Consider the following 20,171-nt stretch of genomic DNA (forward strand, 5'->3'; position numbering starts at 1 on the left):
ACTGATAGCCTTGGGCAGTAACCAACGCTGCCCAAGTGCTAGCAGAACCCAGTACTCGCACAACAGGAAGCTAGTGGTTCCAAAACCAGTTGGAAACAAGCTGAAACACTCTTTTCTGCAATGGGGGAGGCCAGCAGAGCTCACAGAAGGGAGCTCTGTTGATCTATCCTGCTCCAGAAATTAGTGCTTCGGCTGATTTTAGGAAGTGCTAGCTTCCTGTTGCACTTGTGGTAGGTCCTGCAGGTGCAAGGAGAGTGGTGGCTCAGTGGCGGTATGAATGTGTCTCATCCCCTTTTAAAGTTATCCAAGTTGGTGACCATCATTACATCTTGTGGTAGCCAATTACATAGTATAATTATGTACTGTGTGAAAAAGTACTTCCTTTTATCTGTCCTGAATCTCCTACTATTCATATTCATTGAATAGTTCCAGGCTCTAGTATTATGGGAGAGGGAGAAAAATGTCAAACTAGTCACTTTCTCCACACCATGCATAATTCTGTACACCCCTATCTTGTCTCCTCATACTCACCCTTTTTTCCAAGCTAAAGCCTTCTAGATGTTACAACCTGCTCTCATTGGGGGAGTTGCCTCAGCCCCTTGATAATTTTGGTTGCCATTTTTCTACACCTTTTCCAACTCTTATGATATTTTTTTTTTAGGTGCGGTGACTAGAACTGTACACAGTATTCCAAGTGTGGTCACACCATAGATTTGTATAAGGGCAGTACGATATGGGCAGTTTTATTTTCAATTCCTTTCCTAATTATGCCTAACATGGAATTGGCCTTTTTTCACAGCAGCCACACACAGGCTCGACATTTTTACCGAGCTATCCACCACAACCCCAAGATCTATTTCTTGGTCAGTCACCGCTAGCTCAGATGTCAACTTATATGTGAAGCTGGGATATTTTTTGCTCCAGTCACTTTATACTTGCTTACATTGAAGTGCACTTGCCATTGTGATCCCCATTCTCCCAGTCTGGAGAGATCGTTTCGGAGCTCTTCACATTCCCTTTTTGCTTTAACCATCCTCAATAATTTGGTGTCATCAGCAAACTTGGCCACTTCGCTACCTACTCCTAATTCCAGATCATTTATGAACAAGTTGAAAAGCACTGGTCCCAATACAGATCTTTGTGGGACTCCACTGTATATATCCCTCCATTGTGAGAAGTGGCTATTATTCCTACCCTCTGCTTCCTTTTCTTTAAACACGTTACCAGTCCATAAGAGGATCTCTCCTCTCATTCTATGGCTGCTAAGTTTGCTCAGGAGTCTTTGCTGAGGGACTTTGTCAAAAGCCTTTTGGAAGTCCAAGTAAACAATGTCTGCCAGATCAAAGTGTCCATATGTTTACTGACACACCCAAAGAACTCTAAAAGGTTAGTGAGACAGGACATACCTTTGTAGAAGCCATGTTGATCCTTTTTCATCAGATCTTGTCCTTCTATATGCTTCATAATTTTATCTTTAATAATGTTTTTCACCAATTTATCCGGAACAGACATTAAGCACACCAGCCTGTAATTTCCTGGATCTCTCCTAGATCCCTTTTTAAAATTGTTACATTGGCCACTCTCCAGTCCTCTGATACAGAAGCCAATCTTAGGGACATGCTATGTATTTTTGTTAGAAGATTGGCAATTTCACATTTGAGTTCTTTAAGAACTTTAGGATGGATACCATCTGGGCCAAGTGATTTTTTTGCTTTCAATTTGTCATTAAGGTCTAGAACATAATCTCTTGCCACCACTATTTGCTTCAGTTGCTCAGACTCCCTTCCTGAAAACATCAGTTCAGGCATGGGTCTTCTGCAGTGAAGACAGATGAAAAGAGTTCATTGAGCTTCTCTGCAATCTCCTTATCCTCCTTCAGCACTCATTCAATCCCGTTGTTATCTAACCAACAACTGCCTCCCTAGCCAGTCTCCTGCTTCTGAAATATTTAAATAATATTTTATTGCTAGCCCCGACATTATTAGAGATATGCTCCTCAAAATACTGTTTTGCATCCCTGAAGGTCTGTTTTCATTTCCTTTGTGTGGGGTTGTGTTCCTTTATGTTCTCTTCAATGGGCAAGACATGCCTTCTTGAAACTAAACAACAGGAAACTACAAAATAAAATGTGGGAATGTGTAATCAAAATTCCACTCCATGTTCATCTAATTTTTGCTGTTGCAAGATCCAAGCAGCATGCCAATATAGCGCAACCACAAGATCAAAAATTAGTACGGTAATTTAATGTGTCTATACACTGCATGGATGCTCCTTACCTAGAAACACACCATCATCTGACCTCATTGGTAGATAAGAATATAAAAAGTACATTGAAAAGGCAAATGAAATGTACCATTCTCTGTCATAGTAGATGCCATGAGCCAGTATTGGTCCCAACATTAAAGAGAAACGGAGAAACAGAAGTGTGAACAAATTGCACTTTACATTCTCTACTTTTGTTGTAACATGCACAGTGCAACTGGAGCATCTCACCCACAATGAGATCAATGAGCTAAAGGGGGATAGCTAGAACTCATAGATTGCCCCTCAAGTGAGATGTGCCAGTCCCTACTTTGCACATTACAGTGCAATGTGATTTGCACTGTAATGTGCAAATTACCCTCCTCAATCCTCCCTTCCTCAGCACTTACATCGTGGTTTAATTAAACAACAGTTAGCCAATACGTCTGAAATGGGGAATCATTATTTAATATCAATTTACTAACCAGGATTTTAAACCAACTTTAAATTGTAGTTTAAGATCATGGTTACCAAACTGATATTAAATCACAGCCTCCCCCTTTTGCAGACGTATTGGCTAACTGCAGTTTAATTAAACCAAGATGTAAGCACCGAGGAAGGAAGGAAGGAAGGAAGGAAGGAAGGAAGGAAGGAAGGAGGAAGGAAGGAGATGAGTCTGCGGTTTAGCAATCAAGTTATTAAGCATCCAAACTCAGCCACTGTGTCTAACTCAATTTTGAATGGAACATGGGACATTTCTGTAGTAAAAATTTGTTTCAAATTGCAGTCACCAAAGGTTGGGGCAAATTATCAAAAGTCTAGACAGAAGGAGAATGAATAAAGAAAAGTGGGAAGTTAGAGATCAAAAGATGCAATGGCGATAGGTGAATTTCAGAATTAGGCTTCCATTTTTTCAGTTGGCTAATTCAGATTGTTTTGTTATGGAGGTAAGATAAAGAAAGATAGTAGTGGTAGGCATCAGTAACAGAGATTAATTACTGTTGTCAAGCACAAATTTTAAATGCTATCCTTTGCTTGGGGAGGAACAGAGATTCAGCAATTCAGTGAGAGCTTTCTCCCACTTGCTATCTGGACAGATGGCTACTGGCCTTGTCAGAGCATTTGTATTTGGATATTGTAGAAGAAAACTTAGGTAACTGTATGTGGAGTGCACTGTTTGTGACATAGATTTGAATAAGTCATGAGCGTGAGTATCTTCCAAGTATTAGAATATATGGTTTGACAGTAGAATTTCTTTCTTTATCCTGTAAAATGAAAGACATTTGCCTATCCTGAAATGCATGGCTTTTTATACAGAAATGGTGGATTTTTCAACTCTCCTGGGGAAAAAAAATCAAGACAGCTGGCAATCTAAATAAAAGTGGCAGCATATGGAGACAGTGAGTCAATTTGGTGTTATATGACTGAGACTTGGGCTCACATGCTCCCTCCTCCCCTTGTGAGCTCTGCTTAGTTAGTTTCATCCTGGTCTGCCAGTTTAGATGTAATAGCAAACTATGGTTTGTGCTTGCCCTTCAACCCAAGATTGTAAACCAGGGTTTAATCCAGGTTTGCAGGGTAACTGCAAAGCATAGCCTGCCAGTTCAGATGTAATGGAAAACTATGGATGCCATAAACCAGAAGGTAAGTAATTAAGTCACATATGTAAGTGAAGGAGGGAGTGCACAAGCACAAGATAGTGTCAAAACACCACACGTGAACCTAACCACTGTAATGCTTGTATACAATTGTCAACCACTTATTTCCTAACCCTGCTATCTCAACACCTGCCTTAAGGTTCTTTCATACATTGCCAAGAAAAAATCAGTCCACGCTGACTAAAACCATAGTAATAATTCCTGGTTTTAATAGTAAAAACAGTTAACAACTTGGGAATGGGTGGTGGATTTCCAGAAAAGGGGAAAAAATCATTATGAATTTAAAGGAACATCGGTTTACTATTCAATCAATATTTTGCCCTGTTTTAAAACCATTTATACATTATAAAGGTTTCCAGGAACACATATGCTTTACTCAATCAGATGCTAATGTCATATCATTTCCAAAAAGTGTTATTGCTCTTTATAGTTTCTGGATCAGTATAAACTTCAAAATATGTTACAATCTCTATCTTCTCTGTGTGAAGTAAATAATTTTATTGGAAGTAAATAATTTTTACTTTAAGGATGAGGAAATGGAAGCTCAGACATAAGGACATGTCAACCTATATGGAGTCCAAGGATAAGCAGGAATTTGAACCTAAATCTCTCAGGTCCAGACCAACCTTCCATAAGTTGGATCACACTGACTCTGTACACTTATCTTTGGGTCTTTTGTGGTGTCTTCTATGTCCTTGAATTGTCATCATCCAAATGCATTCTGTTCTTTTCCTCACCTCCATAACGGCCTGCTCATCCTCAACTATTTCTTTTTTGCAAGTCAGAAAATATTGTTGCTTCTTCTCACCAGCAGAAAAAGAAGTTATGCCTCATCACAATCCACTATACGACATTGGCCAAAAAGACAACCCCGTATACTGGCAAATTTGATTACACATTTGTATTGGCTAAAGGCGGGGGCTCAGCAGTTTATTGTATAGCCCAGGAGTGCAGAACCTCTGTCAGCCTGAGGGCCAAATTCTGTTTTGGAGAAGCTCTTGCGGGACACATTCCAGTAGTGGATGGGGCTGAAGGCAAAAGGGGAAGGGCCAAACACCAGCATGTTTTAGCTTAAATCTCTTACTGCAAGTAACTAAGCCTTAGGAGAGGCATTCCAATATTTTAGATGGAGGATATCTGAACAAAATCTGGAAAACAAATGATTGGTGGTTGGGGGAAGTGGGTGTGGTCCTCTGGGGAAAAATGGTGGGCTGGATTGGGACTCCAGGTGGGCCAGGGGTTCTGCACCCCGATATAGCCTGTTGGTGTGGGTGATTCGGCTCTGCTGTCATCAGAACAGAACTATCCCTCTACTATCTCTAACAATTTCTCATTTCATTAGTAGCAGTTCTCCTCTCTCTTTCTCAAAGCCTACAAAGCAGTTGTCCCAAAGAAGCATCAGTTAAATTCTACATGTAATTCAGAAAGAAAGGGAAGAAGTATAGTTACTACAAAGTGCATATTCTAGTTTTCATGCCTTAACAGTTTGTAAGCTGTGTTATGAAGCCCAAATACTCTTGGTTAACAGGGAACTGACATACTTAATATGCTTACCTTCCAAAGTTAGCTGGAAGAAATTCCAGAAAGGCATCATTTAGGTAGAGCTGGGTCAAGTTTAAAAGCTGTGTGAAACCATCTGGGAGTCTAAAAAAACAAGTGGAAAGATTTAGCTTTGATACTATAAAAACAATACAAAAATAAGTCCCACAGATACATGTCCTCACTCACACCCATACTGCTGCAGTGAACACAGAAAAATATATTGAGCCAGTTGTTAGAGCTAACATTTCGTATGTTACTGAAACAAATTATACACTACATCACTCTTTTGGGAGATTTATGCACCTGGTAATTTAAGGTTACATCAGCTCTTTCATTTGTCTGCATTAGCTTCTCAGAGATAGATTTAATTTTGAAATGATAATCAGATGATATCAATGTCAGTTTTTATAACCTCTGGAACGAAACATTTTTATTGATACTGAAAGCATAATGCAATTTTATTCAGATTGAGGACTATTGCCCTATGAGATGTGTTGCCATTTGTCCCTAAAACATGACTGTAAGATGTTATTATTGCACCTACTTTGCATTGGCATAATTGAATTATTACAGAAAAAAAGACAGCATGATATAATTGATAAATCAACATTGTGCAGTTGAGATAAGAACAGAGGGAAAATGACAGAACTATGTATACATAAGAACCACATTTTGTTTATTTTAATGCCTAACAATGCCTAACTAACTCCTGTAAGTCAGGAGTGGGCAGAAGTTAGATCTCTAGATGTTTTAGACTTCAGCACCCAGAAGCCCCTGCAGGAATAGCAATGGTTAGGAATGCTGGGAGTCAAAGTCCAAATAATCTGGAGATCTACATTCTTCCCCCCCCCCCCCGATGTAAATGACTATAGAATATATACTCTATATGACAATGGACAATTCACTCTGGTAAATCTGTGCCATAGAGAAAGTTGCTGAGGACAACTAAGTATTACTTTGTATTAAATGAATTGCACTGTAACCTCCTTACAGCACAACCATATGCATGTTTTATCAGAACGAAGCTCTGCTGTATTCAATATGGTTTACTTCCCAGGTAAGCATGCATAGGATTGCAACCTTAGCCAATGTATTCCTGCTACATCTAAATTTTATGGCCACCAAAAAGAAGAACCATTTTGACACTATTGTAAAACATCTCCCTAATGGTGCCATAGATGCTGTCAGATATAGTTTCATTAATTAGAACTTTACAGGCACTAAAAGATGTTGCATAAGAAAAGCAAAGCCAACTATTTTAAAGAAACAAAAGGTGTGTGTGTGCGTGCGTGCGTGCGTGCGTGAGAGAGAGAGAGAGAGAGAGAGAGAGAGAATTTGGCAAAGTTCCCATAGATAGATCATTTGGCAAAGTTCCCACTGATGCACATAACAGCAGAGCCATCCCTCCAAATCAATGCAGAAATTAAAATTCTTTGTAACATTAGGTCAGTGATATTCCAGGAACTATGTCTGTCATTTATTTATGAGTCCAGTCTCTGTGTTCAACTATGGAAAACTATGGTTCTCACTGCACCCTAAACTGAACCATATTCTGGAGACATACTTTGGCTCACAGGAAGTGGGGTAAGACAAAAATAGAACTCTTCTGTGTTTGGACACTGCAGTGTGGAACTTCCCAGTGGCCCAGTCTGCACGTCACGACAACCCACAATTTTTATAAAACTGTGGGTTAACATGAATGAACCTGATCACTTCTGTCCATGCTTTAGTTAGAGTTACATGTGCAAAAGGAACTCTGACTTGTCTCTCCCAAAACAAGGAAGAACCCATGGCTTATTGTTAGGCTGTTTCTCTGGCTTATTGGGGAGACATGAGCCAGAGTTCCCAGTTCGCACGTAACACTAACCAAACCATGGACAGAAGGTCCATGGGTTGTTTAGCTGCTCCTGCTTGCAGCATAAGCAATCAAGCTCATTCACAATAACCCACAAAAAAAGTGGATTCTTGTGATGTGCAAATGAGGCCAATTTCACATCCAGATTGACATTGCATAATTTCGAAAAACACACCCACACTTCAATTTGTGAGATGTAGGGTTTAGGATGAATATAAATGTTTAGCTCTCAAGGAACGAGGTCATGCGTTTATATATTAAAAAAGCTGGATAAATATTTTTTGGCAATATAAACCATGTCAGTAATATATGTATTTTTCTATCAAATCTAAACAGATAATTCTAAGTATTAGAAAAACATTCAGATGAGCCACAAGGCAGTGGACCACAGAGAAAGTGAGTAAATGCATGTTTATTTTCAGAATAAATTGAGCTGAGTTGTTTTATGTATTTAAAACAATATACATATATGTATATTCAGTCTGTTTCTGGGTTTGCTGAAGCAGCTAACAATAAAAAATACAACTCACAATAAAATGCATTCAAAAAATAATCTCTCTTCATCTAAGTAGCAGAAATTTAATCCTCTAGGCTAGGGGTAGGCAATATGGCACCCCTCTACTTTTTTTTTATCAACATTTCTTACTGGCAGCTAGGATTGCTTCAAATAAAAATGAGGGCCTCTAGCTTCTTCCACTTTCTTTTGCTATGAATGCCTCTGGATTGCACGTGCGGCTCAGGTACATTCTTAGGAAATGACAATGGCAGGTGGCTGCAAGCCAGTGTTTTTCTCTGCAGTGCACCCATTTTGAGGTGTTGCCCAAGACAGTTTCTCAAATTGCCAAATGTGCCCACAGGTGCAAAAACTTTGCCTACCGCTGCTCTGGGCTAAACAAAACAGCAAGGTCTCACCTATTGTCTAAAGGCCAGAAGGTAGGCAGTAGTGTTTGTCTCAATGTGGGGAATATTCCACCAATGAGATAGCATAACTGAAAAGGCCCTGCTTTCTTTTTATACTAGCCCTGCTTCAGCCCTAGTTGGCTCCTGGAACAGAACTCCACCAGATGTCCAAAGTACATCAGGAAGTTTGCATGAGAGTGTCATGCCCCTACTGGAAGATTTCTCCTCAGAGGCAGAGCTGGAGGACCAGGAACCACCAGCCACCAGCATTGCCCAGGATCTGCGAGTAAACCAGGAGAAGCTGGGGACCTCAGGGGACAACCCTGAGGGCATCACCTGTGGAGGACAAGAAAAAAAGGCAGACAGAGAAACTCCCGAGCCCTTGGGAGAGACGCCACCTGAAAGGACCGGAACTCAGAAGAAGTGCTAGACTGAGCCACAGGCCTCCTTGTCTATTTGCACTTAGGAGACTTGTTCACAAGGAGGCCTTTTCAGCTCACAGCTGGGGCTTGGGTGTAGCTCTGACAGCCTCTGCATAAAAACAGCAGTGTAAGGGTGAAAGAGTTGCTGAATCTGTGTTGACCATACCTTCCTGCATCCAGCTTCCCCTAACTGCTTCCTTAACCGATTCCTGGCATGAGTACTTCTGGACTCAGCTCTTTTGCCTGATCTCTGTTTGTGCTGACCACATGAACTCTTGGACCCTTGAACCTACAACTGCTAGGCTCAGACTTGACAGTTTGTTTCCAGCCACAACTAAATCACTGAGGTGGTATTACAAGAGAACCTGGCCTTAAGGGACCAGGTAGATCAGCTTGCCAACATGGTGAATACAGACACATGTAAATCAGCTTGGGGCCAGCAACTGCCTCTGCCCATGCTCCCTAGAGGCAAGTGTCTGGTAGCCCTGCCTGAGAAATGTGATAGGTCCCCAGATAAGTTTCCTGCTTTCCTGGTGCATGGTATTCTTTACATGCAAATGTGCTCTGAAGATTTTCTGGATGACTGGGTCTGTGTGGGGTTAATTATCAACTTGCTCACTGACCCAGCCCCTAAATAGGCAACCCTCTACTTACTGCAATCCAATCCCCTCTTGTACAATTTCAGGAGATCTGTGGAACAACTGCAAATCACTATGAGGATCCTAAGAATGTGGAGTCGGCTAACTGATGGATCCAGCGCCTCCACCAAGGGAAGGAAAGAGTCACCTTGGATGCCAGTTCTTTCTGATTGACCTGGACTGGAATGAGGCAGTTTTTGTGGATCAATTTCAAGATGGGTTGGCGGATGATATCCTTCCTAAATGAACTGGCTCAGGTGGAACAACCGGCCACTTGGCAAAATTTGATACAACACTACTTCTGAATAGATGGTCAGTTGGAAAGTCACCACCCTATGTCTCGAACAGCCATCCATCACAGGTCCTCAAGCTCCCTGACCTGACTCTGGGCATCCTTGATGTTGGGTGGACCCAGAGCTTCCATGGAGGAACCTACGTAGCTAGGGGATTGTCCAACTGTGCCTAACAGCAGAAGAAAAACAACATCTATGCCGAGCAAGTCTGTGTTTGTATTGTGGAGAGCCTGGTCATTATGCCAATTTCTGACCTGCCAAACACTATCGTCCTTTGGTGGTGGGTAACTATGGCCCCCAAGCCTAGAAGGGGTTGTAGGTCTGGCCCGGGCATCTTCTACCAGCCCCGACCCAACTGAGAGGCTACCATGCCAACCCTTGACTCTAAGTACTTGTCTTCATTGGCTGGATAAGCCTGTCATTCAGACCATGGCTATGCTTGACCCAGGTCCCTTCAGTAATTTTATGGACATTGGCTTTGCCCAGAAACACCAAGTCCCAATACAACCCTTTGAGGTCCCAGTATTGGTGGAAAGCATAGACAGCCATCCCCTGACATCAAGCCCAGTAACCCAACAAATGGCCCATCTCACCTTGGAAATTCAGGGACATCAAGAAACCACCCATTTCCATCAGGCAGTGGTCACACACTTTACCCTTGCATTGGGAATAGTATGAATAGTATGGCTGTCTTTCCATGTTCCATAGATCTTTTGGTTTCAGGGTGAGGTGGTATTTACTTCAGCTTACTATGGCATGCAGACTTGGCCTGAGAAGTACCCACTGCCTCTCATACTGGAGTTACTAGAGCAATTACATGTGACAGTCATTTATACAAACTTGGATTTGTGCAGGGCATATAACAGTCTGGACCTGAGCAGGGGATGAATAGAAGACTGCCTTCCAGATGCGTTATGAATATTACAAATATACTGTTACGCCTTTCAGTTTGTGCAGTGCCCTGGCTGCTTTCCAACATTTCATGAATGACATCTTTCAAGACTACCTAGATCGATTCATTATCATTTATCTAGATGATATTCTCATCTATTCATCCAACCATTGTGTGTTGCAATGACACCATTTGTATGCTAAACTGGAGAAATGCGTCTTTAACCCATAAAAGGTAGAATTCTTAGGGCACCAAATATTGCCTGGCAGTCTCAAGATGGATCCAGTGAAAGTGAAGACTGTAGTGTCCTAGCAGGCTCCCAGAAATGTAAAAGATGTTCAGTGATTTCTTGGCTTTGCCAATTATTATCACTGGTTTATCTGAGACTTTGCAAAGATTGCAGCTTCATTTACTGATTCACTTCGCTCCCAAGACCACTTTCAGTGGGGAGAAGCTGCTCAGCAGGCTTATAGAAACTGTTCACCTTGGAACCCATACTTCAGGACCCATATCCACAGACTCCATTTATGGTTGAGACCGATGCCTCTAACATATACTGCTACTTCAAACTTCACCTGCCCATGGAGTACTGATGCTGTATGCCTATTTTTCTCTCAAACTCAGTCCATCAGAGCAAAACTATATTGTTTGGGATAAAGAACTGTTGGCCAATAAGGTGGCGTTTGAGAACAGGTGTCACCTCCTAGAAGGCACAACTCACCTGGTGGAAGTACACACTGAGTACCAAAACTGAAATACTTACAGACTGCTCCAAAATATAATCAGCTACAGGTATGATAGTCTCTCTCCTTGTTATGCTTTAATTTTAAAGTGACATACATTCAGAGGTCTTGCAATAAGCAAACACATGCATTGTCTTGAAAGTCAGACATCTCCCCAGAAGTGGAGGAATTGGTGTCCATAGTATTGAGATTGGAAAACTTTGTTGCAGCTCTGGTCCCACCAAATTACAACTACAACAACACAACACTTTTGCATAAACCTGATTACAGGAGCTGGGGTAAGGGAGGTGTCCCTATATAACCCTAGGGAGACCTCTGTACCACCCGGGCCAAATTTATGCATCTCCAGGCTCTCTTTGCACAGAAGTGCTCTCCTTGTGCCATGTTGGCCTGGTCATTTTGAACTATACAAGATGCTCCACTATACAAGAACTATACAAGACGCTCCACTTGGTCACCCATGAAATTTGGTGGCCTCTCAGGTACACAGGGATGTGGAGTGATATGTCCAGACCTGTGACAACTGTCATGGGGAACAGAACTAACTTGGTAAGCTCATCAGCTTGCTAATACCCACTATTGACCCCATTGGGACCATGGAAAACTATTTCCATGGACTTTATTACAGACCTATCCATGTCAGAAGGGAGCATGGCCATTCTAGTGACAGTGGACTCATTTACAAAAATGGCACATTTTATTTCTTGTGTTAGAATCCCCTCTACCAAAGATGCTGCACAGTTGTTATTGTTGTTTTGAATATATTTTTATTTATTTTATTTTTATAAATGAAATAAACAATACCAAATTTACCAACTACCTAATCAATACTTCAATTTCCCAACAGTACAATATTCTGATGAGGACACCACAATAACAAAGAGAGAAGAAAAAAGGGAGGAAAAAAAGATAAAAAGGGGAAAAGGGAGGAGGAAAGGAAGTGAAGAAAAAAAAGGAAAAAAATTCCTCCCCTTCCCTCCCCCTCTCCCTTAAAAAATTACGTTTAAACTCCAACACCCCCCGGCCTCCGATGCCATTCTGTTTTAAAAACTATATCTATAAGCTTAACAATCTTACAGTTTAATAAAAAAACTTACATTTCTATATCGTATCATCAATCTTATATCAAGGAAACAGGTCTACAATTCATTCCTAAAAGCCTATATTAATAATAAAAATAATGAAATATATATAGTATTATATAATAATAAAACTTAATATAAACATTCAACCATCAGTAATAAATTTTATACTAGATATATTATCTATTTTAAAATAAAAATATAAAGAAAAGCAAGAAAAAATAAAAGAGAAAAGAGAATAAACCAATATAAATATAATCATTTATCTTCTGAATTAGTCTGAGTCATATAGACTAAACACAAACAGTTAACAAAGCTTGTTTAAAGATTCCAGTTCATGGGGTTGTAACAGAATTCTCATGCATTTTTACATTAAGCCAAGCCTTTGCCATTTCATGATTTAGAAACTTCTTCATCTGACCTTCAGACACGATACAAAGTGTAGCAGGATATTTTAAGTAATATTGTAAGTTCATTTGTTCTGCCATATCCTTTGCATTGATAAATTGCCTTCTTTTATTCGCCACCTCTTTGATGTAGTCTGGGAATAACATAACTTTATCTTGTTTCCAGGAAAGGCTTCCAGCCTCCTTCGCCAAGCACAGGATATAATTCTTTGTGGAGACTTTTGCAAATTGAACTATGATGCTGCTGCACAGTTGTTTGTGGGTCATATCTTCTGCCTGCACGGGTTACCTGACAGCATCATGTTGGACTGAGGACCACAATTCACTGCCTGATTTTGGAAAACCTTATTTTCTCTACTGGATGCATCTTTCCACAGCCTATCACCCGCAGACGGACAAGCAGACGGAACATGAAAATGCCACCTTGGAACAGTACCTGAGGTGTTATCTTAACTACCAACAAGAGTTACTGCTTTTGGTGGAGTTCGCATATAATAATGACCTTCACTCCTCCACCCTGCAGATACCTTTTTATACCAACTATGGGTATCATCCCCACTTCTTCCCAGGTACCTCCCCAGAGTCTTCCATCTTGGTTGCAGGCCACCTCCTTCAGAACATTCAGGCCCTGCATCAGGTCCTGTGGGAACAGCTAGAGCAGGCTAAACAGACTTACAACACTTTGCAGATCAGAAGCATCAACTGGGACCTCCACTGCAGGTTGGGAACCGGGTATGGCTGTCATCCCTCCACTTTCTAACATGCCGGCTAAGTCATAAGTTGGATGCCTGCTTTCTGGATCCATTTCGTATAACCACTCAGATCAATCCTGTGACCTTCCATGTGGATCCATCCTGTGTTCCATTGATTCCTCCTGGTTCCTACGTCACCAAATAACCCATTCCAAGGCCCCTCAAATCCACCTCCAGTGCTCATGGATGGAGAAGAAGAGTATGAGGTAGCCCAGATATTGGATTCCCATCTGCACCATGGTCAACTTCAATACCTCATTGATTGAAGGGGTGCAGGCTAGAGGAACGTTCTTAGGAAGATGATGATGATTAATTTCATTTCTATACACCCCACCCCACCCCAGCCGAAGCTCTCTGGGTGGTTGCCAGTGATGCTCACACCCCTACTCTGGTTAGCTGCTTCCATCCTCGATATTCAGGGAAACCAGGAGCCTCCACCTTTGTGGTGGTGGTGGTGGAATAGTGTCATGCCCCCACTGGTAGACTCCTCTTCAGAAGAAGAGCTGGAAGACCAGCAACCACCTGCCACTAGCAATGCCGAGGATCTGCCAGCAGACCAAGAGGAGCTCAGGCCCTCAGGCATGACTACCACGAGGGCATCACCTATGCAGGGCAGGGACTCTGCCTCAGAGGTGGAGGCAAGAGAAACCCCCAAACCCTTGGGAGAGATGCCGCCTGAAAAGACAGGAGTGCTAGACTTGAGAAGGAGTGCTAAACTGAGCCATATGCCTCCTTGAGAGAAAAGATCTACTTGCATGTGGGAGGAGGACCCAACTGAGACTTGGGTGTGACTCTGACAGCCTCTGCGTAAGTGTGAGGCTAAGAGAGCTGCTGGAATCAATATCGCCCAAACCTTGCTTATCCAACTTCCTTTGCTTTGCCTTGACTCTGGACTGCTTCCTTGACTAACTAGTATAAACTCTGTGTTGCCACAAGGCTAGTAGACTGAGAATGATTGGAGAAAAATACATTTGCCTGTTTCCCTTGCGATGGAACAACTTTACACTTTTAAAATAAATCTACTACAAATAAACCGGTAAAGGTGGAAACATAACAAAAAAGATGTTCTTTTTTAAAAGCTCATTTAGCATTTCTTTAAGTTTAAGATCGAAAACACATGATGTCATATCAGGTGCAGTTTGGCATGTTTTTTTTAAAAAAGATCATGTAGCATTTCTTTAAGTTTCAGATTGAAAACGTGATATCAGATCCACGCTGTTTAGTGCAGAAGAAATAAACTGGCAGTGAAAATTTTCTGCACATCTACACTGCTCAAGCTTCAGTTTTTTAAAAATGAGCAAAATCAGTCTGGTAAATCTCTAGTAATAAAAGTTATAATAACATATTCTTATATAGATTTCTGGCATGAGTATGTCTGGACTGAACTCTGACTTTCCTCTTTCCTGCTCCTTGACTGCTCTGTTGTCTTGACACTTTGCTGCCTGTTATCTGGACCGTTGAGACCTTGCCTCTTGCCTGATCCCTGTTTGTGCTGTCTACCTTGGAACTCTTGGGCCTTTGAACCTGCAACTGGTAGGCTCAGACTCAGAAAATGTGACAGGAAAATGTTCTCTAAGGTATCCTGGTCCTTAGTCATATAGATAGTTAAAGGTGAACATCAGCATTTTTAATTGATCTAAGAAAAAATTACAGCCAATGCAGCTCTTTCAGCACTGATGTAATATGATCAACATACAAATGTTCTACCACACTGGACCAATTCAAGTTTCTAAACAGGAGATTCCATTGCCTTTCTCTGTTCTGGCCTATATGGCTTGCCAAATCTCATAATTTAATTTTCCATGCTTTACCTTCTCCATTCTGTTTGTCCTAAAAACCTGGTAAAAGAGACTGCTATTATTCCTCTTTTACAGATGAAGAACTGAAGACGAGAATTGAAGGAACTGAGAACTGAAGGAACTACCCAAGCTATCCAGGGAGTCTCAGATGAGATTTGAACCTAGTTCTTCCAGATCTAAGTCAAACATTGATTCTTTTTGCTGCTCAGTAGTCTCATTAACTTATTGCTTTCATGTGAGATACAGTCTTGCAACTTGCTGGCAAAAGGGCTGTAGCTCAGTGGTAGAGCACAAGCTTTGCATAAAAAAGACCCCAGATTCAATCCCTGGCATCTCTGCACAGGGCTGGAAAAGACTCCTCTCTGAAACACTGGAGAGCCGCTTTTAGTCAGTGTAGAGGATACTGAGCCTGATGGACCAATGGTTTGACTTGGTATAAGGCAGCTTGCTATAGTCTCAGAAAAGCTGAATACTGATTTTTTTTTTTAAAAAAAACGGGGGCTTACAATCTTTGTCATAGTGGATTCACCATGGCATCAGCCCACATACCCCCTTCAATAACTCTATCAGTACTGATTGAGTAGAACCCTTAAAATGTATCCATGTTTCTTTTTCTAGCCATCACTGCAGAGCTCCCATGCCTTCATATAGCTCTTTCACGCTTGGCTATATTGTTTATAACATTTTTGTTATAAACAAATGACAACTCTATGTATGTGATATACCTTTCCTTCACATTGCAGACTTTCATATGTAAAACACTGCACATATAAAAAAGACAAACATTAACTCCATTCAGGGATACTCACTTAGAAATAGGATTGACACTGGCTTCAATTATTGTTAAACACTTACAGCACTTTATATTTTCTGGAAAATCTTGGATCCCTAAAAAGAAAACAAAGATGTCATATGTTATCTAGGTACACCATAAATTATTGCTCTATCACAAAGGGAAAAGTTTCAATTTAGTCCTAAACAGACCACAGGACCCACACCATGTAGTAAATATACCTGAACTATGTTTAAATCCTGATCATGTCTAGGACCCAGAGCCCCTATTAGCATCTGCCTGGCTAGGTGATGTTCAACCTATTCTGGAGGGGGTTGTACTCCACATAAAGGATCAGGTTCATAATTTGGGAGTGCTCTTGGACCCAGAACTGTCACTTGAGGCACAGGTAAACTTGGTGGCATGGAGCACTTTATATCAGCTTAGGCTGGTATACCAACTACAGCCTTATCTGGACAGAGACAGCCTATCTACAGTTATCCATGCTCCGATAACCTCTCGTCTGGATTACTGCAATGCGTTCTACATGCGGCTGCCTTTGAAAACGCTCTGGAAACTTCAGTTAGTCCAAAATAGGGCAACAAGACTATTAACAGGGACTGGCCAATGAGATCACATCATGCCAGTACTTTTTCAGCTGAACTGGCTGCCAGTCCATTTCCAGGCCCGACTCAAAGTGCTGGTATTAACAGTCAAAGCCTTTAACAGTTTGGGGCCAGGTTATCTAAACAATCGCCTCCTCCCATATGTGCCTGCCTGGACCTTAAGATCATCCTCAATGGTCCTTCTCCATGCTAAAGGAAGTGTGGTGGGTGGCTACCAGGAAGGGGGCCTTTTCTGCTGTGGCACCCCAGCTGTGGAATAAGCTTGCTAGAGAGGTTCATCTGGCACCTACGTTGTACTCCTTCTGGTGCCAGGTGAAGACCTTTTTATTCACCCAGTCTTTTAGCATTTTAGCTTCCTAATCTTTAAGCTCTGGTGTTTTAACTCTGTATTTTAAATCTCTGCGTTACTGCTAGATTTTACCGTGGTTGTACTATTATATTGTGGTTTTAAGCTTTCATACTTTATATTGTTTTATGCTGCACTTTGTGGTTTTAATTTTTGTGAATCGCCCTGAGAGCTTCGGCCAGTGGGCGGTATAGAAATGAAATGAATAAATAAACAAATAAAAATGTGCAAACACTTCTGCACAGGAACCAGCTCTTGCCATACACCCCCCCCACACACACAATTTCTCATACTTCATTGAAAGCCTCTCCTAACGTTGTCTGATTTGCAGAAGTGGCTTGCTGGGCAGCACAGGTGACTATAAATACAGATGGATGACCACAGAAGAACCTACTACACATACAAGGCTCCCTTTGAGTCTAAGCCATATCTATAAGCAAAGCCAGTATTATTTGCAGTAATAATATTGAATGACTGAATGAATGTATATCAAGCAAGCATTAGGACATATGCCTCAGGTCCAAGTCAAAGCTAAATAGGTACTTTAAATAAGAAGTTGCCATCGGGATTCCGTCAGATCCCAATAATTGTGGGCTTTTAAGAAGTTCATGAAAACTTAATAATTTACTCTGGCCTTCCCCTGATTATGTGTTATTGGATTGGGTTATCTGGCTACAGTTATCTGTTTTAAGTTTATGCCATTTGATGTTTTTTAGAACGTTTGCTGCTGTTGCTGTTTTTATTGTGTTTGTACTGTTTTTATTGCCACATTGGTTTAATTATGTGTTTTATTGTTGCATGCCATCTTGGGAAGGCTTCTGCCCATAAAGGTGGCCAAGAAATATTTTAAATAAATGACATAAAAAATGAGGCATGTCAGGCATGTCAAAGGCATGCATAATTAATGGCCTCTTGACACTCATTCTTATAAGATCTCACCTCCCTCACCTGAGAGGTGCATTGAATGATGTCTCTGTTACCTTCAAATGGGTTGCAACCTGCTTTGGTATTCTAGGTTGGGAGGGGAAAGTTGGATAAACCTTTAATAAATAAATGCAACAGACTTGGTGGAAAGCTAGCTCCTCCATGTAACTGACATGATGGGCTCAGTGCTAAGATAGTGAGAATGGGCCAAAATTCATTCCTGAGATTCATTCTTAGGGTTTCTTCATTTTGGGAGACGTTCATGTATAACAAGTGTATGCTTTATTTATTTACAAAATATATAAACCACTTCTAAATTCACAGACATTCTCAAAGTGGAGAAGAATCAAACTTAAAAATACAATTTATAATAATAATAATAATAATGATAATAATGATAATATAAATACCAGTCTAACACTAGACTAATGCAATTAGCAGACATGAAAAAAACATACAGAACCAAATCTGTAGCTGCAACTTTGCTTGAATGGGTTACATTCCTAGTCCTTGCAAATTTCACTTGGCCACCATAGAATTTCAAGGGCCACCACAGAAACCAGCTATTAAAAACAGCAATTCCTGACATATGTGGTACGCACAACAATATCTAAATCGATGGCAAGTTATGCGTGGGAGAAGGAGCTCCCTCAGTTATCCTGGACTCAGACCACACTGGGCTTTGATGGCAAGAATCAGTACCTCAAATTTATCCTGCAAACACACTGATAATCAGTGGCACTCACATTGTATTTTATGACTTGTAACTAATTTGACTGCCATATTCAGGACCATGTGAAATTCCTGAGCTGTTTTCAAGAGGATTACCCATGTATAGCACATTACAGTAGACCAGTAGGAGGCAACTTGTGGCCTTCCAGATGTTTTGGCCTAAACTCCCATCAGCCCCTAGCCAGCATACCAATGCTGGACCAAAACATCTGGAGTTGCCCACACCTGCAGTGCAGTAAGGACCAAACTACACATTATGATAATTCCATGGCATGCAATTGTCCCTTACTCACAAGTAAGCATGCACCCCTGATCTGGATCAGGACCATCACATGGGAGAAGGGGAGGTTTAAACATTCCCCCCCAACCACTTCCTTCCCAATATTCCCCTCTCCAATGGGGTTTAAATTATATTTACAGAACACCTGCATTGGTCCTATGTTATTGGACTCCATCCCCTTCTTTCTTTTCTTTTTTAGACACTTGCCTTAAATGCATATTTATTTGAATTGTTCCCCTTCCCCTTTTCTTCCCTTCCTTGTTAAGTAAATCCTAACTGTTGTTTTCCCATTCTATTAAGTTGCTCACTTAATAGTTTTTCCCTCTTTTCAGTGAATAAGGCATCATACTCTATTTTAAGCCCCTGCCTTTATTTCTCCTCATCCATCTCACTACACTTTGAAACTAGAGATAATGGCCTGGCACCCACCTGGATATCATTTTAGCATCAGGCAAAGACCTTTTTATTTTCCCAGACTTTTCAAACCTCTGTTATATTGGTTCTATGCTGCTTGGTGTTTATTTTTAATTCTGTTGAATGTGACTCCCTTGTTATAGCAACTTCACTGGCTACAGGTCTGTTTCTAAGCAGAAATTGAACGTACACAATGAAAACAGAGAAATGTCCAGTGAAACGGTCCATTCACAAAGAACTGAGAAAGAAGACTGCCTCTCTTCCCTTATACAGGGCAAAGTTTACAGAACTCAGAGCACTTTTGTCTTGCTAAATTCTGACTACTTAGAACATGCTATGCTAATTCCTATCAGATGCCCTGAAGTGGAAGGGTATAAAAAACTATTACATGAATCCAAAGATGATACACAGTTCCTTGCTTCCTGGGAGCCCCAGTCGTCTCCAGTTATGGTTGCAGGGAGGACAAAACACTTCTCAGTAGAGGCTGGGGGGCAGTCTGTCTAGGCCACCATATATCCACACTATAGCAGCCAAGGTCATGTCTCAGGAGCCAATCAGCTGTGCCAGTTGGTCTCCTGGGGCAGAGTTTAGGACCAGACCAGAGGGAAAAACTACACTTGGGGCACCAGCACCTTTTCCCAGTAGCCAACTGATACACATCTAGTAGTGGGAACCTGAAGAAGAGCCTCTGTTGAAAATCTTAAGTGTATGGGAAGGAACACATGAAAACAACCTTCCTGTTTACCCTGGCCTCCCTTTTCCTCTATTGTTCCTGTGTCACATTTTAGACTGTAATGTCCTCAAGGCAAGGACCTGTTCTACTCTATAAAGTGGATGTGAGTTGCACAATGTT

The 20,171-nt window shown here is 41.1% G+C and overlaps 1 protein-coding gene across 1 annotated transcript in view; it reads right to left on the reverse strand.

The window, feature by feature from the left end:
* LRRC7 (leucine rich repeat containing 7) overlaps positions 1-20,171 on the reverse strand; it is a 296,928-nt gene that overhangs the window by 140,044 nt on the left and 136,713 nt on the right. Inside the window, exons 4-5 of the mRNA XM_084852238.1 lie at positions 16,034-16,112; positions 5,454-5,543 (exon numbers count right to left, since the gene is read on the reverse strand). Of these exons, the coding sequence (XP_084708364.1) occupies positions 5,454-5,543; positions 16,034-16,112 (169 nt within the window). The remainder of the gene's footprint in view (positions 1-5,453; positions 5,544-16,033; positions 16,113-20,171) is intronic.

Source organism: Heloderma suspectum, chromosome 4, assembly GCF_057233095.1.
Source record: "Heloderma suspectum isolate Gila_16-S chromosome 4, 16-S_ref, whole genome shotgun sequence".
Taxonomy (NCBI): Eukaryota; Metazoa; Chordata; class Lepidosauria; order Squamata; family Helodermatidae; genus Heloderma; species Heloderma suspectum.